Source organism: Papaver somniferum, unplaced genomic scaffold (genome assembly GCF_003573695.1).
Source record: "Papaver somniferum cultivar HN1 unplaced genomic scaffold, ASM357369v1 unplaced-scaffold_77, whole genome shotgun sequence".
NCBI classification, from domain to species: Eukaryota; Viridiplantae; Streptophyta; class Magnoliopsida; order Ranunculales; family Papaveraceae; genus Papaver; species Papaver somniferum.
This window is the reverse complement of record NW_020650637.1, coordinates 166,978-180,558: the sequence shown is the minus strand read 5'-3', so window position 1 is coordinate 180,558 and position 13,581 is coordinate 166,978. Positions and strand designations below refer to the sequence as shown.

The 13,581-nt window shown below is 35.4% G+C and overlaps 1 protein-coding gene and 1 long non-coding RNA gene across 3 annotated transcripts; one reads left to right on the top strand and one right to left on the bottom strand.

The window, feature by feature from the left end:
- Positions 1-1,085: 1,085 nt before the first annotated feature.
- Positions 1,086-5,599, bottom strand: LOC113344509. The gene is made up of 2 exons (XR_003357846.1): positions 5,372-5,599; positions 1,086-1,975 (listed from the first exon to the last, which is right to left on the bottom strand). It is a non-coding gene; the product is annotated as an uncharacterized LOC113344509 (long non-coding RNA).
- Positions 1,210-2,534, top strand: LOC113344507 (ankyrin repeat-containing protein NPR4-like). 2 transcript variants are annotated; one of them, XM_026588460.1, is made up of 3 exons: positions 1,210-1,354; positions 1,424-1,458; positions 1,634-2,534. In XM_026588460.1, the coding sequence occupies exons 1-3, from the start codon at positions 1,234-1,236 to the stop codon at positions 2,282-2,284; spliced, it is 807 nt and encodes a 268-aa protein (XP_026444245.1). In that variant the 5' UTR covers positions 1,210-1,233; the 3' UTR covers positions 2,285-2,534. The 2 variants fall into 2 exon arrangements, with proteins under 2 accessions (XP_026444245.1, XP_026444244.1); XM_026588459.1 differs by having other exon boundaries at positions 1,210-1,458; positions 1,634-2,530.
- Positions 5,600-13,581: the final 7,982 nt, after the last annotated feature.

The window sequence follows — 13,581 nt, the reverse complement described above, 5'->3', positions numbered from 1 at the left end:
TAGAATTTAATTCCGAGAAAAATCATTCTTCCTCCGATTCAATCAGATCTTATTCATACTTGTAATTTTCTTCCTCCTATAATTCTTCTTTCTCTTATCGGATTTCTCGGTATAGTACGTTTATAGTTATTTTCCATCTTAAACTAATAATAATAAAAAAGATAAAGATTGATAAAGGTCCAGTTGTTTAGCATGCATGTGAATGGACCATACTGCTTTTTGATCTTTAAGCCTTATCCAGATGATGAATTATTGAAGTGTAGTGGACGAAGAGAAGATGATAAAGCAGCAGTCCGTTCATGACTGAGTACTCACAGTGGGTTGCACAGAATCTTTACTTTTTGCTTGCTTTTTAGTGTTCACATTGACTATGACTACACAATGGAATGCAACTTCCCCCTAAATTTCCAAATAGTCATATTCTTCGTAGAGTTTTGAATCATATCATCTTGTTCTCTTGTTGTTGTTATTTATATATTCTTCAGTCTCCATTCACCTCTCCCGCTTTACTCAGCTGAGTTTCTTCTATAAGGGTTCTAATCCCAAATACAATGGACAGACTTTTGAATAACTTGATATACCCTTTTGGTGAGGTTTAAACACACGAGAATTAAGTTAGAACAAGTTGAGAAGAGGAGAACAGAGGAACAAGGAAGATAAGAAAAGAAGTTGAATAAGAGTTTGGTTTCTTTAAAACTTGTTAACTCTTACAGAACTCGAGAGCCAAATATATATGGCCAGTAATAAGTGCGAAACAAGCAAAGTAGTTCTAACTAAATAAGGAAACTGAATTATACCAAATAAAGAAGGAAACTAATTAAGGATTCTACCAGGAAGACTTAGAAAGCCTGAGAGAGACCACAACAGTGCGTAGAGGAGCCATAACAAAGTTCATTTCAGAGTACCTCATCACCTACTTAACTCAAGGTCTAGTGAACCAAAACTTAATAATTAGCTAAATTTTCCTTAATTGTAGGAACCTAATTTATGGTTTACTTGGTTTTTTCTTGTTACAGTTTCTTTTATCAAAAAACTGTACTACCAAAAATTGATAAACGAACAAACCTCTGAACTGGTCTCTAGTATGTTAGCACAAATAGATGTTACTATGAACAAGTCAGGCGTTACAGATTTTTTCAAAAATTCTAGCCTCATGAAGACAGCAATAACATAGGGACAACGGAAGTCATTGTACAGTGTCTTGAAAAATTTCCTTACCTCCTCTAGTCTGAAATGGAGGGACAAACAATGGTACAAATTGCTATTGCAGAAAGAAATGATAACATTTTTAATTTAATATGCAAAAAGAGTGAGGAAGACATGGATGAATTGAATTCCAGAACTGATGATAAAGGTAACACTATCTTGCATTATGCTGCTGATATCGCACCTTCTCACCAACTAAATTCAGTCTCTGGTGCAGCTCTTCAGATGCAACGAGAAGCACAGTGGTTTAAGGTAAACAACGATATGACCATCTAAGGAACAGGTTTTCCATAATCTAAATATCTGTAGTTCAGTACCTAAAGCAAGAGGAGTTTCAAGGCTTTCTAATAAGTTAATCAGTCTTATTACTTATTACTTAAGTCTGCTGGTTTATTCGTCCTTACTTTGTCTCTATTATTTCAATCAGGCGGTGAAATCTATTTTACTGGAGAGACACAGGCTAGTGAGAAACAAAGCTGGGATCACTGCTCAAGGTATATTTACAGAGAAACACAAGGATTTAGTGATGAAGGGAGAAAAATGGATGAGAGGTACCTCACATTCATGTATGTTGGTAGCAACCCTTATCTCTATAGTAGCATTTGCTGCAGCTTTTACTGTACCCGGTGGCAACTACAATGATGCTAAGAGAGACACCGTCAATGGCCTTCCCATTCTTTTGAACAACAATTCATTCATTGTCTTTGCAGTAGCAGATGCCTTAGCTCTCTTCCCTTCCGGCACATCAGTTCTTATGTTCTTGGCTATCCTAACATCACGTTATTCAGAAGAACATTTTGTTAAAGCATTACCACAAAAGTTTATACTAGGTCTTGCAACACTCTTCATTTCCATGGCCACCATGATGATAGCGTTTAGTTCAGCAATACATATCATGCTTTGCCCGAGATGGACATGGATTATTATCCCTATAACATTGCTTGGCTGTGTGCAAGTGGCATCGTTCGTGTGGTTGTTGTTTCCTGTGTTTGTCGAAATGGTCCATTCTACATACTGGCCTACAATATTTAATAAGAGGACTCTCCAACATAAATTTAAAAGGAAAAGGTCCCTGTAGAAACTAAACTTCATATGTAAGCACTTGTTTAGCTTTCTTTTCTCTTCTTATCATAACTGTATCATAACTGATGTGTGATATGTAACTGCCAGTAGTTTATAAACGAAATGAAATTGAACTGGTGGAACATATCAGGTTTAAAATCTTGAAGGTTTCATGACGATCATCTTCTTCTAAGCCTTTAGTCCCAAACAAGTTTGGGTGAGCTAGAAAGGAAACACGAGGACTTCCCAAGCAGTCACCTATCTTGGTACTGCTCTCGCCCTTTCCTAAAGAAATGGCTGGCTACCAACCAAGCAAAGATACAAGAAGCCTTCCCAAGCAGTCGCCCATCTTGGTACTGCTCACTCCCTCTTTTGGTCTATCGCTGGCTCGCCACTCCTATAACGACCCTATTTTCATAGGTGGAAGTAGCTATGTTTTTTTTACCATTGGTTCGCCGCGCCAATCAAAAACCCTCCTTCTTGGGACAAGTTGTGTAGAAAAATTACACAGGTGGAGTTGTTTCATGACAATCTATTTTTTATTTTATTTTTGGTATTTTCAGATTTCAAAAATGTTAGGGCACACAGTAGTTGCTCGCGTAATTACACATGGTGCATTGTAAATCCTTGATTGGATCATAGCATTCAGCCACAGGGATGTACCTCCCCAGAGCTTAGAGTTGGTTAGGCGCCAGGACATGTAATCGTGCAACTAGCAAGTAGCATACACCCTAGCATAGCAAGATAACAATAATCTCCTAGAAAACAAAGTGAAATTATTTCTCTAATTCCAACTCTCTAATTACTGACTCTCTACATCTTTCTTAATCAAGCTAATGTTGTTCTTATAGAGTTGGTTCGGAAGATAATTATGCCCAATTCATACTAAGAAAGATTTTCAGTTACAGGAATTGCACAGGAAAAAAACCAAATGACAAGACAAAGATTTTCAATTCCAATCTCCAAATCAAATCTAATTAATTAGGTGATTCACAAAACTAAGGTTTGTCTCAAAACAATTACCACCATCAGTAATCACTAATTAATCAAAGATACTGACAGATATAATAATAATGAAATTACATGGAACTTGAATGTAATATCAAAGACTGAGTGTCGAGAAACCCTAATTTTCATAATCAAATTGAATTCAACAAGCAGAGTTCTAACCTGGATATAATTCTCGATTAACGAGATTGAAATCGTTTGACAAATCAACAAGCAGAGTTCTAACCTAAATATTTGTAGTTCAGTACATAAAACAAGACGATTTTCTAGGCTTCCTAAGTTAATCAGTCTTATGACTTAAGTTCACTGGTATGATTGTCCTTATTTTTTCTCTATAATTTCAATCAGGCAGTGGAATCTATCTTACTAGAGAGACACAGGCTAGTGAGAAACAAAGATGGATTCACAGCCCAATGTATATTTACAGAGAAACACAAGGATTTAGTGATGAAGGGAGCAAAATGGATGAGAGGTACCTCACATTCATGTATGTTGGTAGCAGATGCCTCAGCTCTCTTTTCTTCCGTCACATCAGTTCTTATGTTCTTGGCTATCCTAACATCACGTTATTCAGAAGAAGATTTTGTTAAAGCATTACCACAAAAGTTTATACTAGGTCTTGGAACACTCTTCATTTCCATGGCCACCATGATGATAGCGTTTAGTTCAGCAATACATATCCTGCTTTGCCCGAGATGGACATGGATTATTATTCCTATAACATTGCTTGGCTGTGTGCAAGTGGCATCGTTCGTGTAGTTGTTGTTTCCTTTGTTTGTTGAAATGGTCCTTTCTACATATTGCCTACAATTTTTAATAAGAGAATTCTCCGAAGTAAATTTAAAAGGAAAAGGTCCCTGTAGAAACTAAACTTCATATGTCAGCACTTGTTTAGCTTTCTTTTCTCTTCTTATAATAAGGGTATCATAACTGACGTGTGATATGTAACTGTCAGTAGTTTACAAATGAAATCATATGACATTGAACTGGTGGAACATATCAAGGTTTAAAATCTTAGAGATTTCATGACGATCATCTTCTTCTAAGCCTTTAGTCCCAAACAAGTTTGGGTAAGCTAGAAAGAAAAAACGAGGACTTCCCAAGGAGTCACCTATCTTGGTACTGCTCTCGCCCTTTCCTAAAGAAATGGCTGGTTTCCAACCAAACAAAGGTACAAGAAGCCTTCACAAGCAGTCGCCCATCTTGGTACTGCTCACTCCCTCTTTTGGTCCATCACTGGCTCGCCATGCCTATAACGACCCTATTTTCATAGGTGGAAGTAGCTATGTTTTTTTTACCGTTGGTTCGCCACGCCAATCAAGAACCCTCCTTCTTGGGAAAAGTTGTGTACAAAAACTACACAGGTGGAGTTGTTTCATGACGATCTAATTTTATTTTATGTTTTCAAATTTCAAAAATGTTAGGGCATGCAGTAGTTGCTCGCGTAATTAGACATGTTGCATTCAAAATCCTTGGTTGGATCATGGCATTCACCCTTAGGGATGTACCTCCCCAGGGTTTATGGTGTCTGGGTAGGCACCGGGACATGTATTCGTGCAACTAGCAAGTAGCATACATCCTAGCAAGACTCCACAGATTTAGGTCTCTTTTCCTTATGGAATATATAATAACAATCTCCATGAAAACAAAGTGAAATTATTTCTCTAATTGCAACTCTCTAATTACCGACTCCCTACATCTTTCTTAGTCAAGCTAATGTTGTTCTTATAGAGTTGGCTCGGAAGCTAATTATGCCAAATACACACTTCCATTTTACATCGTTAAATTGGAATTTCATCCCCGAAACTCAATCAGCCCTTAAAGATTTTTCAGTTACACGAATTGTATAGGAAAAAAACCAAATGATAAGACTAAGATTTTCAATTCTAATTAATTAATTAGGTGATTCACAAAGCTAACGTTTATCTCAAAACAATTACCACCATCACTAATCACTAATTAATCAAAGATACTGACAGATAATAATAATAATAATAATAATAATAATAAAATTCCAGTGAATGTAATATCAAAGATTGAGTGTTAAAACCCTAGTTTTCATAATCAAATTGAATTGAAAGAGAAAAGATCTAACCTGGATATAAATCAACTAAAATCCTTAACGAGATTGAAATCGTTAGACAAATCAACGAAAATCCTTTAATTCTCTCGAATCCACTGCTCCATTTTCGGTATCTCTCAATCATTGCTCTTTCCAGATTACGGCCATATATTTCTTCGATTTTGCCGGTCCGGAATGAGAAATTCGCCTGCGGCACGAATTGAACAAGTCTTTAGTCTGAAATCGGTTAATTAGCAACGGAATCAGAGAAAACGAGTTTTAACTGGTTTAGATAAAACGTTTTATAAAAAATATTCATACTGTTAGCACCCGATCTACGAACTGACCATACGTCTACAAACTATTTGTAAATTGGGCTTCTACTGAACCTTAATATTGGGCTTGAACCTTCTTAGTGGGGTTAGTCAATTCACATTATAGGGAATTTTAGGAACCATTTTTTGGGGACTACTCGAAAAAATGTGGAGGACTACTTTGTGATACAAATGTCCACCCTACATTATAACGGGTGTCCTAAAAAATTAGGGAAGACTAATCTGCTCTTATTCTAATTAAGGTTATAACTAACCCTAATAACCCACTAATCTAACCCACTAATTAAATACTAATTAAAACCTTAATAAAAACTTAAAATCAGTTTCAAAACTGATTATTCTTTTCTTCTTCATCTTCTTCTTCTTCGCCTCTTTTCCTCTTCTTCGTCAACATCGACGTTAATCGTCGATTCGAAAAAATTTCATCGTCGATTAATCAATCTTCATAAGCAATGCGTGCCAAGCAAACACCCAGACTTTCAGGATTGAGTCTGGGACTCCCACATATAGTGAATCTCCCAAAACAATTGCTACTTCAAAAAGAACTTGAACCACCGTTCAGAGGCAAAATCAATCATCCAACAGCAACCAAGAAGTCCGATTCAAGTGAAATGCAAATCCGCGGGTAATTTCCTTCATATACATTCTTTTCAATTCGTTATTTGTTGAAGAAATCGATTAGAAATCATCAAAACCCATTAAAAATGGTAGTTACAGTAGACATTTCGGCTAGGAGAATTTTTTGTGTAACCCTAGAATTGCTAACCGAACTCCAAAAATAAGAACAGTTCGGTGTGCTCGCAAAAAATTGAAAAATATCTGGTGACCGAACTACACAGTTCGGTCTACTCGAAAAAAAATCTCTCGTCACCGAGCTCAATTTTTCCTTTGAAAGAATTTGTTCGGTTTTGTCGATAATTTCTCTTGCTAACCGAACTTTTGAAACATTTAGTTCGGTGTGCTCGCAAAAAAAACTCTCGTAAACGAACTAAAATTTTCAAAAGTTAAGAATGAGTTCGGTTTTGTCGATAATTTTTATGGCTAACCGAAATTTTGAAATATGTAGTTCGGATACGATGCAAAAAAAAAATTTGGTAACCGAACTATAGTCTGCTAATCACAAGTGTTGTGTTTACTTTATTCTTTAGTTCTATTTGATTTGATAACACAATATTCTCTTATGTTTAGCTAATACTTTGGTTTTTGTTCATTAGGAAAAAAGGAAAAAGATTGAGACTACAACTAGATGAGGATTTGAAAAATCCCACCCCTCGTGGAGCAAAACATTTAGATTTCCGAAAACGTGGTGCCACAAATGCTAAACATGGAGGGGGGCTTGTTACTGGAAGTCAACCAAGATAATGTTTGTGATGTAATCCAAGATGTCAATCAAGAGGTGATGGAGAATACAATTGATGATGTTATTGAAGAAGATAATGATGATGAAGAAGAGCAAGGAAATGAAGGCCAAGGAAATGAAGAGGTTGAACAAGAGCAAGGAAATGAAGACCAAGGAAATGTTGAAGAAGAAGAACTAGAACCCGTCAAAGAAGGAGAAGGACAAGAGGAGGGAGAGGAGGGAGACGATGAAGAGGAGGAAGAGGATGGAGAAGATAGAGAGGATGATGATGAAGACGATGAGGAGGAGGATGGAGAATAGGGAGAGGATAATGATGAAGAAGAGCAAGAAATTGTTCCTGTTAAAGAGAAGGTTAAAGTCGCGATGTGGAGGAAACTGGTCAAGGAGATGATACCACAAGTGATGAGGAAGTTCGACCTAAAACTCGTGGTAAACAAGGAGGTGGCAAGAGGGGTCGTAAAACTGGTCGTTAGTGATTTCGTATGATTTTAGTTTCAAAAGACATCTTAGTTATGGATTTCGTATGGTTTAATTTGGTATGTTTGTTTTTTCTAAACAATTACTTGAGGATTTCGTAGTTTGGTATGTATAACACTTTTATATTTGTTTTAGAACCTTGTTTGTGTTTTCAATTTTTATTGGGTTTGTGTTTTCAATGTTAGAAGACTGAAATGTTGAAATACAGTATGTTTTCGGTAACCTGTAATTTTTAAATTTGTAACCGAACTTGCATTTCGGTTACCTGTGATAAATTACTGGTCACCGAACTCTTTTTTCGGTTATCTGGTAAAATTTTACCAGGTTACCGAAGTCATAGTTCGGTTTCCTCGCAACATTTTCACGGGTCACCGAACTTTCCTGTAGGCTGAAGCAGTTAACTTTCATCCATATGATATTAGTTCGGTTAGAAAAACATAATTCGTCTTGTAACCGAACTCTCAGTTCGGTTAGCAGACCATTATTTCTTAGGTCACCGAAATGTTCTCTGGAGACTCAAATTTTTGCCATTGCACATGTTGGAAAACTCATTCTCTTGATGCAGAAATCACATAGACCAACTCTTAGGTATGTTTTGGAGTGTTTTTGGAATCGTATATATGCTTGGTTTGGTTGTGAGCCTCCACAAAAAAGTTCGGTGAACACTTGTATTTGTCTTGTAACCGAACTCGCAGTTCAGTTAGAAGACCATTATTTCTTAGGTCACCGAAATGTTCTCTGGAGACTCAAATTTTTGCCATTGCACATTGTCATAGTCTCTTGTGTGTTGTAACTCTCTTAATGGCACCCTGTCTGCCCATATAACTCTTTTGTGTGCTGTAATAACTAGGATAGGGATTGGTTGGTGTGTGTCCGATCAGATAGTGACATGTGTATACTATCTGACCGTTAGAGTTAGGTTAATGATTGCTATTAAAAGTTGTAAGAACCTTTTCTTCTTCCTTAATGAAAGTTTATTGTTAGCTAAAATAGAAAATGCTGTGTTCGTTAGGAACCAGAGTTACAATTCCTGGTAATTGGTGTCCAATTTGTACTGAGTACAGTACACACATGTTGGGAAACTCATCTCTTGATGCAGAAATCACACAGACCAACTCTTAGGTTTGTTTTGGAGTGTTTTTGGAATCGTATATATGCTTAGTTTGGCTGTGAGCCTCCACAAAAAAGTTGTGGACAAAGATGAGTGGTTATCCTTGTTATCTTCCTTTAGTATTTGGAGCATTTGAACCAGTGAAATACCCATTGTCCTGATTTTAGCTACCTTGTCCATCTCTTTAGGAGTTATCTTTGCCGCCATGAAATGTCCTTCAAGATGCTCCGGACGAGGATGATTATGACAACCTTGCATAACCCTGTAGAGAACCCATCCACCCTTATCTTCGTTATAATTAAATGCAAGCTTGAATGGGCATTTAATCTTCTTTGAGAAAGTTTTGTTCTTCCTATTTGTCTTTCCTTTATAAACATAACCCTTCCTCTTGTGGATTTTATCGGGATCACCGCTTCTCTCACAAACCATTTCAAACCGAGTTTTGCTTTCTCTCACATTGAGTACTAATACGCACATGTCTTTTTGTGCATGTTGTCTAGCCCAACTTTTTGCATCTTCCGGATTTGGGAATACCAAGTCATTCATGTAGTGATGGGATGTGTCATCTTACAAAATACCAACTGGGGAAGGTTGGTTTTCCATTGGTCCTATTGGATCACATGGAACCTACAAGTAATAGCACAACGTCAATACCACAAAAAAATTCCTTACAAGTTCGGTAATGTAAATTTTTTTATCGACCCTACCGAACACAAAGTTCGGTAATGTAGTTTACAGAAACAAATTGGGGTCTTACCGAACTCGATCTTTAGATTTTCTATGTACAAGTTCGGCAATGAAACTGAAAAACTCGACTAAACCGAACTCAGAGGTTCGGTTAGAAACGTTGTATTTATATTTTTATGCGACCTTACCGAACAGAAAGTTCGGTATCAAAAGTGTTGATATCTACTCAACCGAACAATGCACTGTAACCGAACTCTAAAAAACCACCATTAACATGTAGTTTGGTTACCTGCGTCTGCTCAATTTAGTAACCGAACTACACATTAAGAACGGTTTGGTTACCTCGCAAGCTAAATTTGGTAACCGAACTAGGTTGACCTCACCGAATTTTTTCCACAAATTTTGAGTTTGGCCAAATTTTTGCACAATTCAAGCTACATTAACTAAATATGAGGCATACCTGAGTACCCATAGCTTCATCTTCAGGTTGTGGCTGATGAAATCCATCATTTGTTTGGTTAGCTTGAGATTGGGGAAAAAAGTTTTCATCATCTAACAAATAAATCATATTTGGATCATTAGAAGTATTGACAAATACACAATGAGGTGAAGAGGGTTATGATTCTGATTCTGATTCTGAAGTATCATCACATGAATCACTCAAATCATAATTATTAAACTCAAAAAAAGATTTTTTGGGTTCACCCATCTTCTTCTTCATATTTCCTTCTTCTTATCTCTCAATAATAATTTTATAACAAAACAATCCTACTAATATAACTCACTAATCACTAATTAATCAGTTACTAATCATAACACTAACACTAATTAATCATCACGCTAACTAAGTTAATCATTAAGGGTAAAGTAGGTATTTAAAAAAAACAGATAAGGGGTGATTGGAAATTACTACCAATAACCACCCCAAAAACTTGAGAATAGTCCCCCCCCCCCCATTTTTTGAGTAGTCCCCAAAAAATCGTTCAATTTTAGAGATATTCTTGGTTGCCCATAGAATTTTTTTTTACCAATGTTATCTACCAAACACGCCGCATTATGCATATTTTGATCATACTGTTATAAACGGAAGTTTATTAGGTAGATGCCCACTTTATGGGACCCCATTACTTGGGCACCATGTAACACCCCGAGTTCCGGACCAGGGTCAATCCCGTATGGAGATCCGAACTCAAAGCGTTACGGGTCGGAAAGAGACTTATGCATATATTTCTCTATTTAAGCATTGATATCTTAAATTGAAACCTTATGAAACAATAATTCACTATTTGAATATCTTAAGTTATATTCTCAACAAACATTGGTATCAAATTACATGTCAAGCAATTACAAATAAACAATTCAATCACTAAGCTACTCATTCCTAGCTTTCGTTGCACCACTCTGATAAATCTGCAAGGATGTCAATTGGGGTGAGATGACAGCTCAATAGAATGCATTCCCAACTCTCCAAAGATGCGCAAACATAATCATTTTATCAAGCAAATACATATACCAAGAAACACATCACGACTTCGACGAATCAATGTTATATTCGACAATCACATTACCAATAATGTTTCTAATAAATTATCTTGTTTAGATTCCAATCATGAATTCACAACGCCGATAATATTTCAAATAAATAATCTAATTTACGATCATTACATCGTTGATAATAACACAATTCATCCATTTGAATTTCACACCTGAGTTCATAACACCAATTATGTTTCCAACAAGTCATTTAATCTATATTTCAACACATGATTCACAAATTAATATTGTCATCACAACAAGTAACCATGAGTCCACTAATCATCCATTTGGAATTTAACACATCAATTCACAATTCATCAATAATGTTTCCAACAACCCATCCTTTTAAGTTTCAAAACATAAGTTACATATCAATATTGTCACACACATATTTATAAGTCACCTCAAACCATGAGTTCACGGTACGAAAACTTTGGTTCGTACACCACCTATCGTTTATCGGCACGGACAGTCGCCATCGATGGTCGGGAAACACAAGTTCCCATGGGGATCATTACCCGTCGTTAGCTTGAAACCATATTTCATCTAGCGGTAAAACATGAACTCATTTCAATATTTGAAATCATTTTTAAAAACAATACAAGGAACCATGGCTTAACAACATGAATTTCAATCAAGCATTTATGCAAACAAGTTAATTGCAAGCATTTTTCATCATACACGTCAAGGTGAATAATTCATCCGATATTTCTAAAATTTCAGTAGAACCTACATAACTCAATAAACAACCACTTATCCAAATTTCACGTAAAACTAACGGTTCAAACAAAATTTATTGAATTTACAATAACATTCTAAAAACTTGGCAGATTACTCATTACCAAACAATTCATGATAAAGTCATATTAACCTGGAATTGAGCAAACCCAAAGCACAATGAAAGATATCACAAATATCTAAGACTTTTGTCAAGAATAAAAATCATTATAAAATCGTTAAGATTTCATAAACACACCAAACCACAACAAAGAGAAACTGGCCAGAAATTCAGAAATCCTTATCGAAACTAAAAGAAATATTCGTACGGTGAATTTACGATGGATTATTCTCAAATTTTAACCAGTTAAACCCAATCATGTTATATATCACAAGAACCAACCTGATCATCAATCGGATGCATAAAATTACGCAGATAAATTTCAGAATCCTGACTATACAAAATCATACAAGGAAACACACAAGGACAAACACCAAAAGATAAAAGGATTAAACATTCTATCTTTTATTAGCTATAATCTCCTCTAAGTTCTCCATAGCATTCTTCTCTAAAACCTAGCTCCATCTTCTTCTCTTTCTTTCTAGTTCTTTTGGTTTTCTAATCTAATTCTTCTTCTTTTTTTATTTAACTACCCTTTCAATTTTTTCAAATTTATTAACTTATAAGATTATAATTAGGTGATTATTTTACACCCTAACTAGTAGCTTTCTAATTAAATAAATCCAAATAGACTAAGGCAAAGGAAAGAAAAATAACCGTAACAAAAAGGTTACCTAACTCGTATACAACCCGACCCGAATAGGTAAATAAAAATATCGGGTATTACACACCAAGTATGTAAACTATATAAATGGAGTCCCAAACCTTTGTAAACATACACACATTAATAAGATTTTCTCTCTACTTCTTCTCCCTATTTTATGTCTCCTTCCTTTTTACAAGACGTTATCACTCACGTTTGCTCTAGCAACGAAAACATAGAAGATTAACTATATTATATCTAACCTTTTCTTTTGGCTTGATTTTTCTTTTTTACTTATTTAAACGGTTCTAATAAAAATTTTATATGGCTTTATTAATATTATAGGTTTGTGGTGCGCAAACTATTTTTAAAGGAGTTTGTATATGATCTCGAATTTTCACAACAGTGCATAAGAGACCTTTATGGATCTCGGAGATGAAATATAACAACCAAGGGCGTTTTGTACAGTATCTTACAGTTTGTTCCTTTTGTTTTATTCTTTTAAAGTTTGTCATCAACTGTTACTAACAACTTTTGTTTCATTATAGCCTTATGGGCATGAACTGTTTCATTATAGCCTTATGGGCATATGAACATAGGTGATCTGGATACGTAAAGAATCCTTTTTCTTTTAACATAAAACTATATCCAACGTGTATACATGTATACACGGTGACAGTGCATGGTGGATCAATAAATGGGTACTTCTACTCGTGAATGTTAAAGAAGTATCTCTTTACGGGTGTGGATGTCATGGATATTTTTCTCCTACGGGATTTTATATATCTTTGCACAACGGGAATAGCTTGTTTATTCTTGATTTTTTTTTCTCGGTGCAACACTGAAATCTATTAACTAACCATAAAGTGATACGATCTATTTTTAAAGGATACCGGCGATAAATTTTAATGAAGATAAAAATTGATTTCCTTTCTTCTCTTATATTTTTATAGAAGAAAAAAAAATCTATCGAAAGATGGTTTACAGTTTCTATTCTTCTAGTGAAACTGTAATCATAAAGAATTGATGTTATCGAAATTTGATCTTTTATCTACAATAACTAAACTAATCACGTGTATGGTTGAAAAACCTACGGCCAATTAAATTTGGTATCTTCTTCCACTGGAGGAAGATCATGTGATTTTTATATATTGTTTCTATTTGTTTACAAGAAAACTATCTGTAACCATAAGATGAATTTTCCATATGCGATGACTAAATGGATTTTTTTTTCCGTTGTCATTAAAACGATTTCG

What these genes read in the sequence shown, in the direction of transcription:
- LOC113344507 (XM_026588459.1), top strand. Translation starts at nt 1,234, where the DNA reads ATGGAGGGACAAACAATGGTACAAATTGCTATTGCAGAAAGAAATGAT. An exon ending in GAGAAGCACAGTGGTTTAAG is followed by an intron (nt 1,459 to 1,633) that starts GTAAACAACGAT and finishes TATTTCAATCAG; the next exon opens with GCGGTGAAATCTATTTTACT.